The sequence below is a fragment of the Alexandromys fortis genome, unplaced genomic scaffold, assembly GCF_014885135.2.
Source record: "Alexandromys fortis isolate MF-2015 unplaced genomic scaffold, M_Fortis_MF-2015_v1.1 scaffold_148, whole genome shotgun sequence".
Lineage (NCBI taxonomy): Eukaryota > Metazoa > Chordata > Mammalia > Rodentia > Cricetidae > Alexandromys > Alexandromys fortis.
In genome coordinates, this window is record NW_026068019.1 from 296,480 (window position 1) to 321,589 (window position 25,110).

The 25,110-nt window shown below is 46.5% G+C and overlaps 1 protein-coding gene across 2 annotated transcripts in view; it reads right to left on the reverse strand.

Moving 5' to 3' along the window:
* Window positions 1–25,110, reverse strand: part of Alk (ALK receptor tyrosine kinase) — a 723,384-nt gene that overhangs the window by 50,769 nt on the left and 647,505 nt on the right. The window contains exon 12 of one of the 2 annotated variants that reach the window (XM_050162985.1): window positions 5,032–5,194. In XM_050162985.1, coding sequence (XP_050018942.1) covers window positions 5,032–5,194 — 163 coding nt within the window. Of the gene's footprint in view, window positions 1–5,031; window positions 5,195–5,229; window positions 5,395–25,110 lie in introns of those variants that run through there. The other variant, XM_050162987.1, reaches the window with a different exon arrangement.

Here is a 25,110-nt window from a genome sequence, read left to right on the forward strand (position 1 = left end):
GAGAATACCAGAAACAGCTGTGGCCAGGTCAGCCAGCTCTACCTGAGATCTGGTACCTCCTGAAGAACATGTGAACTGGGGCTGGGGGCGGGGAGACTGATAATGGGAGCCAAGGTCTGTGATTGACAAATGTTTTTTTTAAAATATTTATTTATTTATTTATTATGTATACAATAGTCTGTGTGTATGTCTGCAGGCCAGAAGGGGGCACCAGACCTCATTACAGATGGTTGTGAGCCACCATGTGGTTGCCAGGAATTGAACTCAGGACCTTTGGAAGAGCAGGCAATGCTCTTAACCACTGAACCATCTCTCCAGCCCCGACAAATGTTCTTATAGATGATCTTTGAGTATATGTGAGGGGACTGAGTGTGGGAAAGGATGCTGGGGCCCCAGAGAGGGAGGAAGGCTGGAAGGAAGGAGGCTGGAGTAGGGAGAGGGATTGAGCAGGGAGTCAGAGGGAGTGAGCACAGCCCTGTCTGGCTTCTGTGGAGTGCTGACTCCCTGCGCTGGATTCGCTAACCCCTCCCCACCTGGCTCCAATCCTTCCCCCACCCCCACATTCTCCCCTCCTGCCTCACTGGCCCAGGTCTCAGAACTGCACTCTGTCTCCCTGTATGAGTAGGCTAAGGCTCTTGTCCTCCGCCTAACACAAATTCACATTCCTTTTGTGCCCCCTCCTTCCACTTTCAGCCACTACAGCCCCCCACTGGGGACATTCCATAAGGCATTGCTGTGCAATCACGGCCACAAAGCAGAGACTACCCACCATCCCCAGCCCTCACCTCTCTTTCTCAGTTAAGCTCCCTAGGAGAGTAGAGGCCACTCAAGGTCCTTGATTCTTTAACCCCTCCCCATCCGGCTTCATTGCCAACTTCTTCCCACCCCACCTTCCAAGCTCTTCCTGGCCTAGTCCCTCATTGCCATGCCTGGTTCTCCTGCCCTAGTTTGTAGCTTTTGACGCTTTTCTGGGTGACAGTCCCCATTTTCTACCTGCCTCTCACTTCCCCCTCTGCTCTCACCCGGGTACACAGGCGCCTGGCAGGAGAGGTCGCAGCTCTGGGACCTCCAGCTAGTCTTGTCTTGCTCCAGCTAGTTTTGTCTTGCTCCAGTGTAAAGGAGAAGCTGGGAGCCTGGCCCTCGCCTCTTCCCAGTTTCCCTTTCTTTCCCTCTTTGCGGCTATTTTCCACAACACAGATAGGCCCAGGATATAATTTGGAGTCAGCGAAAGCCAGGCATGACAGTGGGAGCCTGAAATTCCAGCTTCTTGGGAAGATCAAGACTGAAGAGGTTGGCAGGTTCAAGACCAGTCTGGGAAACTGAGTGAACCCAGACTCAAAATAAAGAGTGAAAAATTTAGCCTACTTAGCACACACAAGGCTCTAGGTTCACTCTCAGGCACAAAACAGAACAGAACAAAGCAAAAAGAGAGTTGAGGTCCTTTCAACTGTGTACCTCTTCGAGGAGGCTCCAGGAATGGAGGCTTCACCTTGGCGCACAGCAGTGGCCAGTGTCAGCCCCCATTTCCAACTCCCTGACCAGTGGAGCCATCATGGTATCAGGCATCAGGTAGCAGCCAGACAGTATTAAGTGAGCGCCACACTCCAGGCGAGATGGATTTTGCAAGGCAAAGAATTTCACCCTTTGTCTTTCCAACTCAAGTCCTCTGGAATAGCCTATGTTTTCCTCTCAGAGGAACTGTATTTATTAAATAATATTTACTCAGGAGAAAAAGTCCTCCACGTGAGGACCGGAAGTTCCCTATGTGGAACACTGCTATATATCAAGTGCATGTGTATATGTGTATGTGTGTATGTATGTGTATATTCATATGCATATGTGTTTGTGTATATATGTGTGTGTATGTATGTGTGTATTTGTATGTATGTGTGTGTTATGTATATGTGTGTGTGTGTTTCCATCACTGGGCCTTCCATATAGAGTTTAAAGGACCCACTTGCCATCCTTCTCCTCTGCTACGTTTCCCTCTGCCCACCTTTCCTTCCTTTTTCTCCCCTCTCACCCTCTTCTCTCCCTCCTTCCTGTCTTCTCCTCCTGGGGATTGAGCCCAGGGCCTCACACATGCTAGACTTGAGGACACTTCTATATGACCTAAAAAGCAAAGCACTAAACTATCTATTTAAATTACTAAGTTAGTGTAACCATGGTAGCCATTGTCAGCAAAGCCCTGAGTATCATCAGGGTCAGGAATGAGGTGAGGGCAGGGACATGTCTTAGAGCTGAGCTCTGGTATCCAACAGCAACAAAGGCAAAAACTCAACCTCCCTTTCTGTTTTGGTTTTCCCATTTTAACGTGGCCAGATCATAACTCTCTCTTTACTGACTTGACCACTTCAAAGTGTAATGCATATGTGTCCAGGAAGGCATTGGCCAGACAAGGCTGGGGCTAGGGTATCCTCTCCCAAGGCAAATGTTAACAGCGATCTGATCTCGGCAGCTCTTCTGTCAACATTGTGCTAAGACTGTGTGCTTCATACAGACCAGAACCCCACTAGAATTGGATAGGCTGTGATTAATAATAAACAGGAAATGAATTTATTATTACTATTTAGTAGGTATAGTTGGTCTGGCTGGCCTCTTCCAAAACATAGGGCAGGTCTGAAAAAGTCAGAGCAAAGTCCTCAGACTGAAGAGAGGGGACCAGAGGAGTGTGAGGACCAGACGAGTGTGAGAACCAGACGAGTGTGAGAACCAGATGAGTGTGAGACCCAGATGAGTGTGAGATCCAGAAGAGTGTGAGACCCAGACGAGTGTGAAAACCAGATAAGTGTGAGAACCAGATGAGTGTGAGAACCAGACGAGTGTGAGACCCAGATGAGTGTGAAACCAGATGAGTGTGAGAACCAGATGAGTGTGAGAACCAGATGAGTGTGAGGGCCAGATGAGTGTGAGACCCATACGAGTGTGAGATCCAGATGAGTGTGAGACCCAGATGAGTGTGAGGACCAGACGAGTGTGAGACCCAGATGAGTGTGAAAACCAGACGAGTGTGAGGCCCATATGAGTGTGAGAACCAGACGAGTGTGAGATCCAGACGAGTGTGAGATCCAGACGAGTGTGAAAACCAGATGAGTGTGAGAACCAGATGAGTGTGAGGACCAGACAAGTGTGAGACCCATATGAGTGTGAGAACCAGATGAGTGTGAGACCATTTATTCTTAAAAATTCTGCCCTTAGCTCCTCTTGTTTCTCCAGGTGATTTCTCTACCTAAAGGCCAGGAAACCCCTAAGACACACACACACACACACACACACACACACACACACACACACACACACACACACCCTGTGATGGGAACCTGTATGTACCAGCATATTGTGTCTCAGATGGGGAGGAAATGGAATATGGGGGAAGAGAGTCCACAACCTGGGTACATCTGGAAACAGGCAAGACTCACAATGTCTTGCCTAAAGGTGCCCTGAAGGTGACCTTTGCAGGAGAGACTAGTGATTCTCAGTGAGGCTTTGGACTTGCTCTGGGCTGAGAGCACCTCTGACTCACTTCTCCCTAGGAAGAGTCTTGGTAGTAACCACAGCAAGGCACAAGACACCTTGTAGGTCCTCAGCCTGCTCCGCCCCTTTCTCCCCAGGACTCCTTTTCTCCTTGCCCTGTCATGCATGGAGGTTCTGCTGGGAGGTCTGGCTTGCTTGGTGTGGCACAGAAGAACGGCTGGAATCTCTGGGATGTTTAAGGGTGGTGGGGAGGGATGGAACTTTCTCATATCCTTGTCCAGAATAACACTTACAAGGCACCCAGAACTTTCTCTGGAACACTTTTTTTTTTCTTCCAGGAATGGGTCTACCACAAGATTCATTAAGGGAAAACAGGAGGGCAACCTGAGAAGGGTTTTGGGTCAGAGAGGGATGCTCTGAGAACCATGGGGAACATCAACATCAGCACCGCTTAACGGTGATGTTCTTAGCATAGCTGACAGTGCTGGGCAGGAGCTGCAGCCAGGCCATGCTCACTCTCAGGTGTCTGAGGTTGGGGCCCGTTTCTGGATTTCTCTGAGCCTGTTTTCTCATCTCTAAAATGAGGCCTCCAGCAACTGGTCTTGCTTCCATCACGGAGCCCTCCTGAGGACACACAGACATGTCCAGGATTTGGTGCAACTCAGTGATCCTCATAGGATATATCAGCTCATCTGGGAACTTTATAGAATTCACACCAAGCCAAGAGCCTGCCTACAGAGATAGACCCTTGAAGCCTGGTTCTGAACCAGCCCTACTTTCTCACCATTAGCTTTGCTTGGTACCATGGACTCAAGGTGGAACAGTGGGATTGGTCTACTCTTGCCTAGTCTGGTGGAAAATTGTGAAGCTGGGACAGGCCGAAGACAAACTTCGAGAGTGTTGTGATTCCCACAAAAACGGAAGGGCCATGAAGGGAAAAGAAACATTAGCATTTAGGCTGGGGAGATGGCTTAATCCAGTCCAGAGACTAATTTGAATTCCCATCACCTGCATAAAAAACTAGGCATTCTTGTAACCCTGGTGTTTGTGAGAATAGAAACAGGCAGACCCCTGGAGCCCTGAAATTGCAGGAGGAGACCCCAAACTCACTATCCAGCCAGCCAACCTAGCCAGTCAGTGAGCGCGAGGCTCTGTGAAAAACCCTGCCTCAAAGGTAAAGTGGAACACATTCTCGGGATCATCACGGGGCCAGAAAACTCCAGACGCACGTCAACATGTAACCACCACCACCCACCCCTCATCACATACATGTGAAACACAAACCAGTCAAACTGAACCCTTAGCTTTCTGTGTCCACCCTAACTATAATTAGTAATAATTCTGAAGATAGCTCATATGTTTATCAGCTCCACTAACAGTCTGTGCGCTTCTTCAAAGACAAAAGACATCTTTGCTGCAATAGTCCACCTTCAGCCATTGTATTCCACTAACGGACCAGACTCTGTGGCCCTTGGCATGCTTGGGCACCCAGGGACATGCACCCCCCAGATAGGACTTTAGTCTTCTTCAGGGGAGCTGGTCTATCACCATACATACCTGTAGGTGTCAGTAGCTGGCACTTTCCAAATCTGGATGCCCCTCAAGGGTCCTTCGCTCCCCACCACCACGCTCAAGTTGGAGTTCTGGTAGGCGTTGTTGCACTGGGCCTGTGTGGGGCCATGGGGCCCGCTGGCCCCACATGTGGTGAACAGCCAGTGAACTGTGACATAAAAGGAGAGGGAGTCAGTTGCTTACCTCCTCCACAGGCCTCCCTGGGCTGTCTCCAAGGTGTGTGATCTATGGCTTGAGGCATAAATTCAGAGAAGGTCCCAAGATTGTGGGAAGAAAAGACGATCAGTCATTCACACTGGATAGTTCTGTAAAGAGGCTGCTATGGGCCAGAACCCGGCTCATGTGCCCGGGGAAGACATGAAGACGGAAAAGACTTAGATCACGAGGGATGCAGCCAACAACAAAGCAGGACAGCAGGGGGCGGGGCACAGGAAGATACATCTAGCACCACAGACTCATTCTGTCACTGAGAGGAAGTGACATCCCCATCCAGGCAATGGCTGTGTCCAGTGTGGTGCTGAGCAAGCCCCAGATACTTAAGTTTGACACTACGGCAGTGTCGAACCTGTTCCCAGAGGCTTGCGTGCACATAAAAGAGCGCTGAGGCCTTGAGTGGCTAGAAAGAGCCAGCTGGACACAGTCTCAGCCCTACGATCCCACACTCGGCTCAGGGACCCTGCAGGTAAAAGGAGGAAGCCTCAAGCTCTCCAGATATGACTTTATGTCCAGAGATTTTTTCTTGGCAACAGGCCCTTAATGGGGCAACCCAAAACCTGTTTAGGCCAGCTAAGCCCGGTTTGGAAATGCAATGAGTGACTTTTATGTTCTACAACAGTGTCAAAAATGGAGAGAAGCTGAACTTTTCAACCTTTGAACGCCTCTGCGTGTTCATACGTGTGAGAGTGTATGTAGTGGACCAGTGGAAACCTTGAGCGACATCCTCAGGAGCATCCTCCATCGCCTTTTACACAGGGTCTCATTCGCCTGGAGCTTACCATTTAGGCTAGACTGGCTTGCCAACAGGCCCTAAGACGTCATCTCTGCCTACCCCATGCTGGAATTACAAGGGCATGCCTGGCTTCTTCACGTAGGTCCTGGAGATTGAATTCCGGTCCCTATGCTTACACGACAAGCAGTTTTCTGACTGAACCATCTGCCTAGTCACAGACTGGTCAAACTTTCTTCCTTTCCCCAGGCCCCCATTGCCTCCCTACTGTGGTCTGTCCTTGCCCAGTGTCCTTACCTAGCTTTCTAGGGATATCACAGGAATACAACTCAAGCCCCACCTACCACCTCATCTTCTACCACTGGGATATTTCCTTTCAAACGTCCTCTCTTTCAGCCAGGCTGGACCTTGGGGATCTGTCAGATCTCTTGGCCTCAAATCTAACACATTTTACAACTCATAAAAGCATTCAGAACTGTATTCTTGATAAATAAGCTTCTACTTAAAATAAATCTCATTTTCAGATGGCCCAAATTATTTCCCCTTTTAAAGAGAGATTGAGTCAAATTCTGTGCACAGAAAATGATGGAAAATTAATTTGAGTGTATGTAGCACCATCACTTAAAGCATTCAAAAGAAAATTTCTTGAAGGCTTTGAACTAATGATGAACATGTAAGAGGCTGATTTGACAGTCAGAGGGAGGTCACCTTGGCAGGGCTGAGCAACTTAAGCCTCAACTAGCCTTGGTTTACTTTTGTGATAGGACCCTGGCCTTGGGGTCTGAAGTCCCAGTGGCATTCTGATGTGTACACCTAGATGGAAAGGTTGACTTCCACATGGTTGCTGATGGTTTCTGAAGGTCACTTCAAGGTTTAGGAATTAAGGAGCATATTGGCTGATGGTCAGCTTTCTGGTCAAATCTATTAATGCAAAGAACTAACTATTTATGGGAGGTTCTGGATTTTTGTTTGCCTGCTCTCCTGGCAGGGCCTCATTGAATATCTCAGACTGGCTCACAGCCAGAACAATTATTCTGCCTCGGTGCTAAGAGAATGAGCTTGTTTCACCATGTCCTGCTTACAAAAGGTATTTTGGCAGAATTCGCTTACCCAGTTGTCCCTTTACCTGTTCCAAAGCCAAAATGACATATGTGGAGGAGGGAGGTGAAAACACCGTGGGCTCTGACATCTTCAAGAACACCTGGTTTGGGGAGAATGTTCCTTCACCAATGATGTATCATGAGACTTTGAGCTAGTTCCATCATCTGTGAAAGGGGCTGGCTGGCATGATAAAATTAACAGGGGGTAGGGCAGGTCATCTTAGAGTCCCCAACTCTACAAATAGGAGCTCTGTTGACAGGTACTGCCCGAGTCTTTGATCCTGTCACTGGCAACGGGCAACGAACGTATCCAGGGGAGTTTTTATCACTATAAATCTCATGCCCACAGTGAGTTGAGCATGAGGCTGGGACAGAGAATAAATGCAAAACTAAGAAATGAAGTCGCAAGTCCCACCTTTTTGTTATGTCTAGCTGGAAGCCCATCCTGCAGACAGCCCATATCTACAGCAAACAGCCTGGATGTGGAGAAGCCTTCTCAACCTGGCTTCGGATTAATTCCATTCTGGACATAACATCTGCACCTTGCCTGAGCACCTCACCATGAGTAGAACCCTCTTTAACTTCAGCCTCTGTTCATTATCGGATTTGGAGGTTCTTGGAAAGCTGGACATCTACTTCTTGGCCAGATGCCATGTCTGATGAGGTAGGGAGAGGATTATGGGCTTCAGATTCAAATGAACCAAAGTTTCTCATTCTGAACTTTGCCACTGCCTTACTGAGAGACTTGAATTAGATAAAAGCTCCTTAGTTGGGGACCATGACCATCTGAGGTCATATAACAGAACATGTGGGTAGTGAGAAATTTGGCAACAGTAGAAAGTTTACGAAGGTACGATGACCAAAAATTCATTCAAATTCAAACACATATTGAATCTGAGATGTTTCTGGCAGTGATCACCAATGTTGTATCCTGTGACTTTACCGTTGTCTTAATTACACACACACACACACACACACACACACACACACACACATATACACACACTCTTTGTGTGCCATCACATCACACAATGCCAGTAAATGCTGCCTTGAAGTACCAAAGCTCACACGTGAGAACTATTGCATGCTGTGAGTTGCAGCATCCTTACTACACATACAAAATTCCCCTCTCATCCAACAGAATAGTTTAATCATCATAAATGGACCTTGAACAGCTTTCCCGCCGACTTCTTCAGCATGTAGGCTTGAAACTGATATATCTTAGGATTATGTTGTATTAGATAAACAAACATATCTCTCATTAGTATGCATATTTGCTTCCCTCTTTTATAATTGGTAAAACTATATGTATACTAAAGAATTCTTTTGAAACAACCTTCTTTGTGATTTATTATCAACAAATGCTTGATATTTTATACCCATTTTCTATCTATGTTCCCAAGGTCATACAATTTCTCAGGCTAAAGAGGGTTGCAAACAGGCAAGGTTTAAGAAGACCTGGGTCAGATTACATGACCCGCCTGAGCGTTGCTTTTTATAACCTGAGCAAATGGGGTTCTACTACTTACTGCTTACACTTCTGACGAAAATTAAAAGAGGAACCTAAACCAAGCGCTTCGCATAGCACGTAACACCAGAGAGAGGCAGTCAAGACAGTTAACCACGTGGTCTTCTCGTGTTCAGGTCCTCACTGTGGGGATCAGACACCCACCCTCGAGATTTATAGCCCCATTCCACAAAGGAGAGACTCTAGGGTCATTTCTCAACAGAGGCGCCAGTATTTCCCCAAACTCAACGGACATATATTAGTCTCGGGTGGTTTCCATACACAAAAATTTTGTTTTTACTTTCAGCAATTTCTGATGGAAAGGTCCAGAGAGGAGACTTTTTCGAAAGTGGATTCCCTGGGAATAGAGGATTTGCCATCCCAGGTCAGACTCATGATTCATCCAGGCAGAATTTTGCTGCTCCCAGCAGCCTTTGGAGTACGATGGTGGTTCCTGATCTTGTGGATAGCTCTGGCCACTGTAAATCTGCCTAACTGTGCTTGGAATCAATTTATGTTTCCTACTTCCACCACCTCTTGGGGATATGGTCTTTCTGAGCTTATTGCCTCTTGTGCGAGGCCTATCTTGCTTCTCTGCTGGGTTTGTCTTGTTCCAGCTACGCGCCATTGATTCTCTTTATTCTTTCTGGACATCTTATAGACATGCCCAGATGTCTTATTAACACGGGACATACAGTCGTTCCCAAACTACCTGGTGACCAAGGCCTTGGGGACTTAGATTCAGTAGATCTTGTTTGGGGTCAGGAGGGAATCTTTATATAAAAACTCTTCTAATGGACTCTGATACCCAACTAGATTTGTACACTAGTCCCATCTATCTCATTGTCTTGATGTAAGAATGTTAGTGACTCTTGTGATCTTGTCAGCACTGGAGAAGGGATCCAAGTTGAGAATTACTCCATCTCTGTCTAGGGCCCCCTAATGGCCATCAACTTTCTGTTTTGGAGACTTCAGCCTTTCAAGATTGTTTACACATGAATCTCTGCTGCCCTCTGTCTTTCTAAAGAGAATAATTTGCTCATTGAGATGGGTCCCCTGAATGGAACTGTGTGTCCCTGTGACTTCATCTAAGCGGACAATCCTTATTCCTTATTTCAGGCGTTCCTGAGAAGTTGCTCACTTGGAACAGGCTCTATTTCCAGAAATTACCCAAGGTGTGTACTATTGCACAACGCTGGTGATTCTGGAACAAGGGATATTTGTGGAAGCAAGGCAGACATGACTTCTAGGCCAAGATAGGTTAGAACCACAAAAGGGCAGGCAGATAGCAGGACCAATGCAGCAGTGTCCCTGGATTGGTCATGGCATGGTCTTGTAATTGAAAGAGACTGATCTAAAATCCGAGGGGGGAGGAAATTAGCTGTAGTAGCTCCAGGGAGCGGAAATCAAGGTGAGCTTTGAAACTTGGATGGGAGCTATTTGTTTTCTTTGGAGAACGTGTGTATGGGAGATTGGAACCTTAGCTACCTGAGAGGCAGGTCCATCCACATGAGGAACAACAATCCTCCAGTGTCTACTGTGCATGGAATGCGGTGCACACTCTCTCAGTGGGCCAGGCACTGCGCTTCCATACACAAACTCAGTGCCTTTGAACTTGTGAAAACTCTGTGTGCTAAAGGTAGAGCTGTATTATCCCCATTAAGAATCAGGAAATTTGCCTTGCCGGATGGTGGTGGTGCACACCTTTAAACCCAGCACTCAGGAGGCACAGGCAGGTGGATCTCTGAGTTTGAGGCTAGCCTGGTCTATAGAGTGAGTTCCAGGATAGCCAGGGCTACAAAGAGAAACCCTATCTTAAAAAACAAAGCAAAGCAAAGGAAAACAAAAAAAGAATCAGGAAATGCAAGTTCAGAAGAGCCAAGTAAGTGGGTAATTGGTCAAGTCAGGAATTTAGGGCAGTTCTCCTACGCCAATTTGGAGGATTACAAAGGAGCTGGGGGGCGGGCAGATTGGGGATACAGTTCAGCCAGGAAAGTGTTTGCTATACAAGCAGGATGGTGTGAGTTTGATCTCAATACCTATGTACAAAGCCAGACTATCCCAGCACTGGTGGGGCTCGGGGTGGGAGACAGGTAGATATCTGGGGCTCATCGGCCAGGCACATAGCCATATCAATGAGTTCCAGGTTCAATGGGCATGGTAGCATGTTCTTGTAACTCCAGTGCTGGGGAAGCAGGGGTTCGGAATGCCTTGGGTTGTCACAGGCCAGCCAGCTGAGCTTAAAATTGTTGAGCCACATGACCTAGTGAGAGACTTTGCTTTAAAAAAAAAAAAAAGTAGATGGCCCCTGAAGAAACAACACAAATGTGCATACACACACACACACACACACACACACACACACACACACACTAAAAGATACCAGGATCACCAGGAATGCCTCCCTCTCTCAACCCCTGTAGCTGGAACATTTCCAAGTCATAGAATGTTGCCTTTTCAGCCTCTCAGGCTGGCTGCAGTTCAGGCCAGAATGGCTACATCAAAGTTGCTCAGACCCATGAAGGGGCAGGTGAGAATCTAGTCAGGGTACCACTATGATTGGACTCTCAGTCCCAGAAAGTCCCACAGTGAGCACACCAGTACCTTAGCCTAGCAGAGTGTGGGCTTCATAGAGTCATGAGAATAAGGCAAGGAAAGCAGGAACCAAGACTAGGAGGTCTAGTCCCAGGGGTGCCCCAGGGATTCAGATGGTATCCAAGAGGAAGTCCAGTCTTTGGGTTGTTAAGTGTTAGATCAGAAGTGCCAAGGGGAAGGCTAGCACCACTGGCAAACAGTCACAACATCAGTGTCAGGAGAGATGATTAAGGTCACAGCAAGGTCACAAGAGAGGCAGACTAAAGCCGAGAGGCCAATGTGAGGCTCCCCTAGCTCCTCCGCTAAATTTCTTTATTGGTTCCCAAAGCTCTGTGAAGCCTTAAGGGGATGAAATGACCCCAGGGAAGACACATGATGAGGTCAAGGGAGGTAGGAAGCTCACTTTTCCCTTCTCTAAAAAAAATTTTAAAAAATCCCTATTTTATTAAAAGCCCTTTATGGGAGAAGAGAGCCTATATTTATCTTGTTATACACACCACACACTGGAAACACAGTTGAATACTCATTCACTTTTAAATTGTACAAAGAACCCACACACATGAAGATACTGATTGGTTATAGACAGCCCAGTAAAGAAAAATCCATTACGCACTGAATTTCATTTTAAGTCTATTGCAGAGCCCTTCAAGAAGAAACAAATCAATTAGTAATATGCAGTGCAATGTTTAAAAAATAGGCCAGACAGTGATTGCACTGGTTTATTGCTGTGGCTGAGGCATCTCATCTGCTCGACTCAGGCCAAAGAAATAAAGTGCAATACAAAGGGAAATCAGTTCTCAGCTTTCTCTATTAATCACGGCAACGAGGCTCTGCCTCAGGTTCAAGGCCTCGTGTGTCCTACCGAGGAACAGCGCTCCGCAGGTCACGTGGACCGTTTGTGCTATTTTGATTGGACTCCATCGGAATTGAATTTAAGCCATAACCACTGACTGAGCTCAACTTCACCGAAGCTGTGCATCCTGGCCTATTTTCATGACCCCCTACATCCCATTAAATAAATATCAGGCCCAAATCTGGTTTGTCGTCCATCTATGAATGTATATGGCAACCATTCCTTATCGAAAGCAGGGAGGATGACCTTTGGTATTCAGGAAGTCAGCCTGTTCCCTAACTAGGACAAAAATAAAAATAATGTATATACTTTTAATCATTTCTGGGTTAAAGCAACTCCACCACCATCAACTCTGTGATCAGTCAGACAGTGTGACCATGGCAACCAGACCCCTGGTATTCTACTGTGTAGTATTACAACAGATAGCTTTGTTTTTTATTTTTATTTTATTTTTTTTATTTTAAAGTCCTGGCTTGTTCCTGTGTTCAGCTGCAAAAGCCAAAAAGAAGACTCTGGCCTGTTAAGTAGCCACTTGGGAATTAAATCATTCTCTCTGTTTAGTGGTGCAACAGGAGTTTCTTTGGCAATGCTAAAAAATACTCAAGCCTTTTAATTTTAAAGTAAATCACGGAGGAAAACACAAATCAAGTGTATATTATATACTCAATGAGTTATTATTATAAAGCAAATACTACTACCCAGGTCAAGAAATAGAACTTGGCTAGTGGCTTCGTGGTCTCTCCAGTCTCTATTTCCTTGCTCTTCAAAGGGACCATATTCTGGATTACATTATAATCACTTCTTTGAATTTCTCAGTAGTTTTACCATCCCCCACTAAGTGTGCGTTATTGCTAAGTAGCATTCTCTAGTCTTGTCCATTAATTTTGATTTTGTGGTGCTGAAGACTGAACCCCAAGGTTTGCAAATGTTAGGCAAGCACTCACCAGTGAATTACAGCCCTAGCTCCCTATCCTGTTCCCCTTTTTATTTAGGGCAAAGCTTTACAAAATTGCCCAGGTTTACCCTGGATCTGCGGTTACTCCTGACTATGTTTCCCAAGCTGCTGAGATTGTAGGCCAGGAGATTTTACACACACACACACACACAGACGTATGTATATAATATAATACAATAAAAATATATACATATATATTATACATAATTTTTGTTTCATTAAATCAACATAATTCCATATATTTTCTTTTTATTGATTTTTAACTTTTGAGGAATAGGGACCATTTGATTTGTGACTTTTCGCAGAGTTTGGATTTTGTGTTTTGCATCCCCACAGTTCAGGTTGGCATGCTGCTCTATCCTGGAAGTGTGCCAGCTGCATCTCTTCGCTTGGTGGTGGGCGGTGATTTTTCATAAGGTACCAAATGCCTGATCATTGCTCTGTCTCTTTTAATATTGGCTCTTCTTGAAGTTCACGGTATAGAAGCATTTACTAGAAACTACAAACCAACGTTGTTTTAATTATACCTTTTTCTCACTGACTGGAGTATATCTGTGACAAGGTGGTGTCCTTCTTGTGCAGCGTGGTCACTCAGAGGCAGGGCAGAAGTAATAAAGGCACTATATTCAATTCCATCTCCTGTTTCTGACTTTCAAGATATGGAATTAGTTTCACATTATCTGAGGTTGCCCAATTAAATATTTGCATATCACTATTAATCTATGAATTTAAATGTATATTTTGAGTTTTAATTAATTATAATCAGTGTGCTTTGGAAGCTCAAACTGCCATATCTTTGGTCAGTGGGAGCGACTGGCATCTTTATGGCTCTGTAAGACACCTCAAGCTTCCTTGGCTTAGACATAAGCATGGGCAACTCATCAAGACACAGGCATAGGCAAGGACTCTCTCCGGAATCTAACGTCTCAGGAAATAATGCCAAGGACTGACAAAATAGGACTGTGTGAAATGAAAAGCTGTCTGCTCAGCAAAGAGCCTATACCACAAGAGAAACATGTTTGTTACCTATATATTTGACAGAGGATTCCTATCTAAAGTATATAAAGAACTAAAAAGCCTAAACACAAAAATACCCCACAACAACCTAACCCACCACCAATACAAGAGCAAATGAAATGTACAGATATTTCTTAAAAGATTAAATGCAAATGGCCAAGCAACATGAAAATATTTAACATCCTAAGCCCTCAGGGGGATACAAATTAAGATACCTCTGACATTCCACGTCACTCTAGTCAGAAAACAGAGAAATCAAAGCAAATGGCGGTGAGGATGTGAGGATGAGGGAAGCCTCACACCCTCCTGGTGGGACTGCAGATAGGGTTGGCCACTGTGGAAATCAGCACGGAGGCTCCTCTAAGAACTCAAAAGAGATCTGCCGTAAGACTTAGCCATGCCATTCTTGGGGATAAACTCACATCTAAGTCAACACACCAGACACGCCCGCCACCACACAGATCTGGGGGTGAGAATAGGAGGTCACACTTTGTCTTCATTCACTACTGGTCTGAGGATCTTGGAATGTAATTAATTTATCATCATTTGGTTATAAATGTTGCCCAAAGGCTTTTGGGTTTGATTTAAGTTCTGCGTTCACGTACGATTTAGAGAGGTGTTTTGTCTTTTCCAAAGATCCTGGGAGAAAGGCAGCAATGGTGGCAACAGCATAATTTGTCTGGTGTTTTGCTTTGTTTTCAACCTCTCTAAATCTTACATAAACACAGAACGTAAACCAAACCCAAAAGCCTTTGGGCAACATTTAGTCCGTTTTCTAGGCTCACCCTTCACTGCCCCTTCCGCTCAGACCCCTTGCGTCCATTTCTGCCCTCTGGCAGCTGCTGTCCTAATTTGCTTCAGGGTCTCGAACCTGCTGCTATGTCGGTCACACTTCTCTTCGTGGGATACTCCCCACTGAGTACAGCTGAACCTTGGCTTGGCAGTGCCACCTAGGTTTAACGAGTCGTTCAGGGCCATCTGAACTTGCACTAAATGGTCTTTCTATGAAGTTGTTTTCCTTCTCTCTCAGAAGGTCAGCCCATTCTACTGTGCTTTGTTATATTTTGTATCTGATATCAAGGGTGTGAGAGGGGTCCTCCACTTTCCATGGTTCAAACTGTAGGCCCCTAACTTTCTGTCTCAGGGTTCTGGGACGTGTTTACACTTCCTCTCTGGTGCCTGTCAGGAAGCACTGGCCGTGTCACTCCAGATAAGAGGGTGTCACCACGGTTCTGACCTACCCCGCTTGGGTTGTCCTTAGGCCTTTGGGAGGGCAGCATATTTAATTAGAGTGCATGTGAGTAGCATCTCCATCCTTCAGTGAGCTTCAGTTTTACAACCGTGTTAGGTCAATAGAAAAGGAAGGGAAAAAGGTTGCTGCTTCCATCCCCTAAGATAGTAATGTGGGATGCCTCATAAGCAGTGGAGCACCCTGGGACAGAGACCAGAGGCCAACTGCCCTGCTGCTGGGAGGCCAACAACTCCCCCTAGAGAAGGACAGCCCCACCAGCGGGCCCCAAGTCAGGGCTGTTGAGATAAAAGCTGCTTTCAGGACTGAATTACCCTTAAACAGCTCTGACACCCAGCAATCTGCAGGAGCTTTTAATGGCGCCTGTGATGGCTGCTGTTTTGTGTTCTCAGCTACCCCCTGCTCCCTGAGGGAAACTCAGTCACACACAGGAGAAGAAAAAGGTCACTGGGAAAAAAAAAAAAAAACTCACTCTCTTGAAAGCAGAGCTGTAAAAATTAAGTTAAGGGAGGCTTTGGGGGCTAATTCAGTTATTCCCAAATTGGCTTCAGACCAGAGCTGGGCTAATAAAGTATTTGATGTTGACATGGGGACTGTGGACTCAGCCATCTGCAGGTTAGACATAATGGATTCGGTGGCAAGGCTTAAGTGGGAAGTGATGGTAGCTCAAATCCTGGCTCTGCCCCCACACAGGCCAGAAGAACCAGAGACTTCTGCTTGCACCACCATCAGGGCTATGTCATTGGGATTCGCTGCATCCGAAGAGAGCGCAGTGTTGGCAGCCACACCTTAACTACTTAGTGCTCCTTCGCTTTGCTGGTTGTGTGCCCCTGACTCAGTTCGCTACAGCCCTTCCAGGCTGGTGGGATTATGACCCCACTGGAGGATGTGTGGCCCAACTAGTCAGGAGATTTTAAAGCAGAAAAAAAAAATCCAAAGAACAGACAGTTTTGGTTGCCAGATCTGGATGTCAGAGCCTCAAAGACAACTGAAGACCCATGAGAGGGCGAGGCAACCCAAAGCCAAGGGCAGAGATAAAGCCGTGGGAAAACAGTAGAACCAAATGGTCAACCCAAAGAAAGATACCTGCAAGACCAGGAGGCAAGAGGCAAGAAAGGAGAGATGGTTTTTCTCTCATTCCTGCCTGCAGTGCAGGTGTGATGGCCGGAGCTGCAATGGCCATTTTAGGATCATGAGGAAAAGGCCAAGAGGTACCAGGTACTGAACTAACAACAGCAGTCACTAATAGGGCCACTGAATAGACATCAACAGTTGTCTATGATATTTTTATTGTATTTTCTTTTTACTTTAATTTTTATTCAAGACAGGGTCCCTCTGTGTAGCTCTGTTCTGGAACTTGCTTTGAGTGCTGGGATTAAAAGCATGCGCCACCACCTCCTGGCTTTATTTTAAATTTTTAATGGGTTCTGGGTCCTGTTTTAACCTGAACAGAACATGCTAGATCAAGACCTTCCACTCACTTGCAATGGAAACACTGCTGACCCAAGGATATGGCTACAAGACCTTAAACAGTGACATGAGTGAAGGAGAGAGGGCTCCTAAGTCTTCCTTAGACACTGGCTTGTGGCTTCCTTGGTGGAGAGACAGACATCAGAGATACCCCACTGCCTTAGATTGCTAGACAGTCCTTCCTTTATTCTACCATCTGCCATCTCTGTCTTGGTACATGTCATGGTCAAGGCCTTTAGACCTTATGAGGGTTGTGGCTTGGTCATGGAGAACCTTGATATGTTTGGGTTTGTGAGAATGTATGTACACTTGGCATGTGTGTATACTGGGGTGGGTATGTGTGTGCAAGTATATTTGGCACAAGTATATGCTGAGGTGGGTATTTATGAGTGTATATATACTTGGCATGAGTGTGTACTGGAGTGGGTATGTATGGGTATGTGTACACTTGGCATGAGTATGTACTGGGGTGGAGGTGGGGTCCTAGGAAGACCAACCCCTCTTTCAGTCATAAAGCGCATAGCTACACTATCAGAACTTGGCCAGTTAAACTGCCTCTACTGTTCTAAGTTAAACCAGAAGCTAAGAGGCAAAAGTCTTTCCCTAACCCCTACACCCAGCTGTAAAACCTAGGATCCCAATACTAGTAAACAAATGTTTACCTGTTACACTTAATGTGTCCCGAAGTTTTTTTACTCAGTGTTTTATTGCCACGCCCCATGTGTTACCACAGTCCCCTGGCACTCTTGCTTCTGTCCCCTAGCTAGCTTCCTTTTCTTTTTGTGTCAGCGTAGGACAAGACGAAAGTTGGACACTGGTGTAGTCTCGCAAGAGTTGGGTTAGTCTATTCTGCTTACTGCCGTATGTCCAGAGCCTAAACTAGTGCTAGACTTATGGAAAGTGGTGCATGGATCTTTATTAGATGGAAACAAAACCTAAACAAAACACAACATAAAGTTGATAACTAGCTCGCGTGTGTGCTACCAAGCCCACGTGCACACCTACAAGGGAGATGTCATGAACACTGAGGGGTCCGAGACTTTGCTGGGTAAGAGAGTCTGTGTAAGAACGGTAAAGGCGGTTAAACTGGACAATTTCTGATAGATTAACTATATGCTTGCTAGAAGCTACTTTGTTTATTGCCCTTGACTGGAAGGGGGTAGGGTAGGTCTCCCTAGAACTGCCCAGTACACCCTCATGCCAAGGGTACGCACACTCAGACGGACCCAAGCACATACATAACTAAATGGCTGTCTTTGTTAAAACTCTGAAGTACTACTCCTTAAGCAGTGGCGACACTCTCCTCACCCAAGAGCTGGTGGAACAGATCAGCTAATAGACTGAGCGGACTAGTTAGAAAGGTCAGAGTCACACGGTTGGTTGAGGAGAAATAGTCCTCTTTCCCAGAATGCTGAATAATGTGGAGGCCTTGCTATCGATCCTCAGGCAGGTTGGTAGACAGCCCAGAGCACTGCCTTGTTTTCATTCCATGCTAACATTAATCCTGGGGTGCGATCATTAAAACTGCCAGTCACCTACTAAAACAATAATAATCAGAAGAACAGGTTTGCTTTCACCTTCTCGTGAACTCATAGTCAATATTCACTCTTAAAAACAAACCAGGCCTTTCTGGAGCAGTCACCTGGGATTTATTTGGAAAACAAAAGGTCCGGGAGTTTCCATGATTTCTAAGACCCAGACACGTTTCGGAAGACGGCAGACCTTACTCTGTTCATCAATATGGATGAGAAGGTTCATAGCAGGCAGTCCTTCAGAACCCCTCACAAGACTTCCACCCCTCCCCTACACGAGGAAGGGTAACGCTTTTACTTGCAAACAGACAATTGGTTGGGTTGGAGAACTGATTGTGTGGACTCTAAATGCACTACTGCCCCCTCTCTCCACTTAAAAAAATGGTTAGATTTTAAAGGCAAGAAACTAGAATTTTCTTGGAATTTAGTGAAAAAAAATGGGAAAAGACATGCACCTCACACACACACACACACACACACACACACACACACACACTATACAGTTCATGGAAGTGAATTTGCCCAATTCTTTGGTTATATATTTTGCTAACAAAATTGACAGTAACACAACGTTTCATATGAATGTTTGGTTTTGTATCCTTTATCACCTGTTAGAAATGATCTCAGTTTCTTACTACCACAGTCAGCTCTAAGAAAGAACCTTGGTCTCTAGGCCTCTTTGCCAGCCCACTGTCTTGGTGTTTATGCAGCACTCAATAGGTGCTTTGTGCCCACCATATTGTGTCACATAGCACTCAGTAGGTGCTTTGTGTCCACCGTCTTGGTGTTACGCAGCACTCAGTAGGTGCTTTGTGAATAGATGAATGCCCATGGAATGCTAATAGACACTTTTCGAACTGGGCCTGAGAGTTGAGTGGTCTCTGAGGGTCTCCCGATGTGGCTGATCATACGCATGAAGCCATTGTATGTGGTCTTGAGCGGGTCTCCATCTGAGGTTCCTGAGTGTGAGACCTGTGAGCTGCTTCTACCAACAGAACATGCCAAGGTGATGGGATACTGTTTTCAAGATCACAACTTCTGCCTTGCTAGCAGGTTCTTTCTCTCTCCGTCTGTCCTTCCCTGCCCATAACACACCTGGAAGGAAGTAGGCTGCCAAGGCCAGCAGAAACTGATGATGGTGGCCTCTCGCCAGTTAGGAACTGGTGTGCTCAACCCCACACCCTCCAGAAACTACCAAAAATCTGCTGGGCTTGGGTGTGACTCCTTCCCCAGTCAAGTTTCATCTGAGATCTCAAGGTAGAGGATCTGAGCTGGACCTCGCATTGAGAAACAAATATGTGTTGTTTGAGGTTCACAGACATATGGCCACTTCCTTCAAAGGACTCGCTCCTCCCTACACAGTCCCTGCCCATAGAGAAGATTTTGTTCCTGTCTGTTCCCTTTGGGGAGCCCCTGACTTGGTGGAGTTCTGCCTTCTCCCCAGTTTTCTCACCAGGCAGTTCTACCTGGAGTCTCTTTTTCTCTTGGCCAGGGAAGGGCAAGCAGAGGAGACATCTTGCTGCTTCTCCTAGAGCCTAGTCTACCTCCTGGCTCCGATGATTTACAAATAGAAGACTTCCCAGTAAAGGTTTAGTGTAACAAGCTTAAGTGTAGCAAGAGAGGTAGACAGCGGCGACGGGAGACACAGGGCTGGGCTGCGGGCTGAGGCAAGGAGTCTGGGAGGAAAATGATGATTAAAGCGGACTTCCTAAACAAGTGCTTACTGTGTGCACTGATGGAGGGCCTTTGTGTTCTGCCAGCCGCGAGCTAAATGATCTTAATCAAGGCGTGCTGAGCCCAAAGCTCCTGGATCATTTATTGTCTCCCACTTAGGTAACCTGTCATCAAAACAAATGGGGGGAAGAAACAACACATTTTCTCAGGGCCAGCAGGAAGAGAGGACTGCAGTGGCTCCTGCCTGCCGCTTGGGGTGGCGGCGGCGGCCCAGGTAAACCTTAGGTGTTTGCTAGGAGCTCACAATTCCCCTTGATGTCAGGGTGGTGTGGAGGTTCTAAAGTGATAGTGTGGAAGTTCCACTCATTTGCTTCCTCCTCCTCTTCCTCCTCTTCCTTCTCTTCCTTTTAAACACAAGGCCTCCTGTAGTGCAGGCTGACTTCAAACTCACTCTCTAACGGAGGATGACCTTGAATTACCTACTCATCTTTTCCCGCCTCCTAAGGGCTGAGATCATAGGCAAGTGCCCCTCTACCTGAGCTGAGGACCTGCTTTCTAGGAATGATTGGTTCAGGATAACACACAGTGCACCATCTGGGCAGGATGAAGTCAGAGCTACGTAGGGGTGCTGGGGCACTTGTCCTAATTCTACATGGGAACAATGGCTTGCTATGGGGGCCTGTGTGAGCCAGATCTGGGTGGGACAGTTTGCAAGAGCAGTGCTTGGTCTGTTCCCAGCCACAGGCCTTAGCACAGTGTAGGTTCCCAATGCAGGCTTGTTTCACCAAAAACACAGGCTTTCCGGCATTGGGTACCAGGGGAAGCGGTGCCGTCTTGTGCACTGGATGCTGTACTGAACCCCCTGTGTAGAAAAAGAAACCAGCCAATGAAACCAGCCTTCTGCCTTGATGTTTGCCAGCAAGTGGGTAGCAGTTGGTACTGCCCTGTGCACTGTGGGGAAGGCTTTGAAGCAAGCAGCCTTGATGCTGAACCCTGACTCTGTAGGATGGCAGGGTGAGTCGTTTGCCTTCCGACCCTCAGTTTTCTCAATCCTAGAATAGGAAAAGGAAGAAAGGCTCACCGGGATACTACGTTAGACATCCTTCTGAACCCTTGGTGTGCATTAACTTATGTGGTCCTTATAGAAGACCTATGCGATATCACTACTAATGATGTAAAAACCATTTTCTCGAGTATGTTTGATGTGTGTGTTCATGTTTGCACGTGTGTGTGTACACGTGTGTCTATGTGGGTGCACCTTCACATTTGTCCACACGAGTCTGGTACGGTATGTCTTCTTCAGTCTCTCTTGACTTTGTATGTCAAGATAGGATGAGCTTGAAGCGCACTATTTTGGCAGTATGGCTGGCCAGCTTGCTCTTGGATCCTGCCTCTCCCTCCTACACACTGGGATTGCAGGTGGGCTGCCACACCTCCTGGTTTTAATGCGGAGTCTGGGGACCTGGACCTGTGCAGCAAGCTCTTCCTTCAGCTGTGGATCTATAAAGCAATGTTTTTAATTTGAAAAAAAAAAAAAAAACAGAGACAGACAGGAGAGGAAAGCTGTCTATAGGGATCAGCATTGCTGGGATTCAGGTCCAAGTGTCTGGGGTCTGGAGTCTGGAGAAGTAGTTTAGTTGGTAAAGCACTTGCCTCAGATGCCCGAGGTTGTGAGTTCAGACCTTTAGAATGTACACTCACAAAAGCCAGACATAGTGGCACAAGCATGCAATACCAGTGACCCTGAGACAGGGGGATCTCTGAAAGTTCATGGGCCAGATAATTTGACCTATATGGGGAGGTTCCAGTCCAATGAGAGACCTTCTCTCAAAAAACTGTGGAAGGTGTCTGAGGACTGACACCTGAGGTTGTCTTGTGACTTCCTAAAATGTCCATTGTGTAGTCATGAAGCCGTACCTATGTGAACCAAATGCTTGTACTCATATGCACATACATACATGCACGCATGCGCGCACACACACAGGCACGCGTGCGCGCACACACCATACCACAACTATGCTATATTTCTTCCTCAACCAATATTCATTTTCAGAGGTCTTCAGCATAACATGAGAGAGACATTGCATGACCTTAGTGTCTACTCTTGTGTCTAAACGTGTGCGTGGCGGTCTACAACAGTGGGCACTTGCTGTACAAACGTGAGGGCCTGAGTTCAGATCCCCAGAATACACCAAGAGGCTCTTTCTGGTAAGCAGAATGCCTTCAACCCAATCTCCAGTTTCAGGCAATTACGTCCACAGGTTCCCTTTCTTGGTTACCAAGAAGATCGAGGTCATTAGAGTTGGCCACCAGCAGGGGGTGCTGTGTTGACTGACTCCCGGCCATGCAAAGCCACTTTCACTCTAAGAAATGTGTTGATTTCAGTGATGAGAATTATGAGTCACTCATTATTTCCACATCACCTCTCTTCCTGGAGCCCAGCCACACTAGCTCCTGGGGAAGGGAGACATACCCGAATGAAGAGTGACATGTTAAGTCAGGGGGCGCTAAGCCTGTGCAATGACTGGGAACCCCCGAGCCTTATTAAAGCAGGTGCTTCATGCATAACCACTACCATAATTATTCTACATAGGTGATAATCTAAAGCCAGAGAAAGACAGTGCACACAGCCCAGGCTTCAACAGCAGGGAAGTAGACCAGGAATGGCCAGTCTTTGAACGAGGCACAAGGGTTATATCTACGACACCATGGCTTTCACTCCTAAAGGGTTATTCTCCCAATTGAGTGGGGGTGTGCCAGTGAAGGCTGGGGTGCATGCGATACGCCAGTGAGCTTCCATGATCAGCTTTCATGTGTGTGTGTGTGCGCGCGCGCGGGCACTGTTTTCCTAGCATGCTGCCTTATGTGTTAGCGGAGAGGCAGGTATAGCCTGTTTGAGCAAACACACTAACACAAGCAAAGTAACATAACAATCTGGGGGTTTTCTCAGTAATAAGGTCCCTCTAGAAGACTTTACCAACAATGTGGTCCTTCTGAGGTTACTTTGTCATAGCTTTGTTCTTCTAGGTGTTACATGGCTTAGAAAATGTTACTTTTTATGTGAGTCTTAAGAAATAGATCTTTCTTTAAGCCATTTAAACTGTAATTTGCGGCTAGTCTCTGGGGACCGGAGTCTGTAAGGGGTTAGTGTCACAGCAGCAAGTGAGATAACCAGCCACGCAGCTCAGCCAGCTCCTGGCTCCTGGCACCTCTGAAGAACAATGGTTATTATTACTGCATGGTGCTAGGGCCTTTGAGGATGAAAGATGCCCTATGCCACCTCACCACCTTCTCCAGGTTAGGACTTTTTGTTTGCAGCCCTGCGTTTCTTCTAACCTTTGTTGCTAAGAAGACATTCCTGAAGTGTTTGTGAGAAGTGTGGATCTTTATTTATTTATTCATTCATTCATTCATTCATTTTTTTTCAGACATAGACCAGGCTGGTCTTGAACTCAGAGAAATCCACCTGCCTCTGCTTCCCAAGTGCTGGGGCTAAAGGCGTGAATCACCACCGCCTGGTGAAAAGTGGATGGTTAATGTCCCATGTCAGATATCCCACAGGCATGCAGGAGCCCAGGCTCCTGTGTGTTCAATGGGCAGCACACAGGGGTAGCGCCTCCAGACAGGGTACCCTATGAAGATTAGGTGAGGATGCCCCTGGAGTAGGGAAGTCCCCGAGAATGTCCATGATCAGGCTTTTATGGGGAAGCTGCTACTGACAGGTTACCCAAGACTCTAATATGGGTGCTCCCTGGGTGTGAGTGGGCCCCCTTGATCTCCTGCCCTTGTCCCATGCCATTCTCATACCCTGGAACTCCCTGCCTCCCAGACTAGTACCCAGTGAAGAGCTATGGCTAAAGATGGGAACTTGGCTTCCTCCCCATCCTTAGCCTGCCACGGGGTTGTCTACAATACCATCAATGGAGAAGAGGACAGAATGTGCTGGAGCTCCACGAAGTAGTCAATTTAGGGATGGGGCTAATCAGAAGGCAAAGCTACTTCACCCCACTGTGTGCACTGCTAGTGAACTTGGCCGAGCCTATAGGGTCTGAGTACAGAAGGCTCGGAGGCACACAAAGACGCCAAATGAAAAGATGGGTTCTGAAAGAGGGGCTGGGACCTGGGAAGACTTCCTTCCAACAATGTCGTCATCCCCAGAAGGGCGTGCTTGGAGCATAATGGCTCTAGCTACAAATTCTATTAACTCTGATAGTTGTTCTGAGTGAGTGGATAATGCATTTAGCAGAAATAGACCCAATCAATTTATATGAAACACATAGAACTTTCTCATTGGAATTGGCATCTGTTCTTGAATCATAGGAGCACGTGTGGAAATGGGCAGTCTGTCACCAAGACTTCTGGGCACATTAGCTGAGCCATGGGTTAATGGGAGAGAAGGACCAAGGAAAGCTATGGTTCCTTTACTCCAGATTGCCTCAGACCCTGGAATCATGGAGCTGGGAATGGGAAAGGACTGGAATGCTTTAAACCTTAACTCTCTCTCTCTCTATGTACATGTACATGTATGTGTGCTGATGAATGTGTGCATGTGTTCATGTGTGTTTGCATGTATGTGTGTGCAGGTGCAAGTGCACACGTGTGCATGTGTGTATGCAGATGCATGTGCACCTGTGTGCACATGTGAGCATGTGTGTATATACGCATATGTACCTGTGTGTGCATGAGTGTGGAAGTCAGAGGTCAACCTGCTTCTCAGGTGCCTTTCATCTTGTTTCTTGAGACAAGATCTCTGATTTGTCTGGAGCTCACTGATTTGATTGGCTGGCTGGCTAGCTAGCTCCAGTACCTCGCCAGTTCTGGGGTTACAGTATGGTTAAAATATGGGTTCTGGAGATTGAGCTCAGACCCTATTGCTTCTGTGCTAAGCACTTTACCGAGTTATCACCTCAGTCTCAAACTTGGAATGCGTAGGAAGAGTGGGCACTGTGTTCACACGAGCCTCTCCCATATGAGCCATCCCTGCGTGTTTGCTGGCATGTATATGAGGCTGAACTACCCTAGGATCACGGCTAGTGCGAATGTGCCAGGCCATAGCATGGAGGTTCTGACTCCTAGGCCAGGCTTCTTTTCCTTTCAGGACTATATAAATGTATATCCTATATCAAGATATATATATATATATATATATCTATATATATATATATA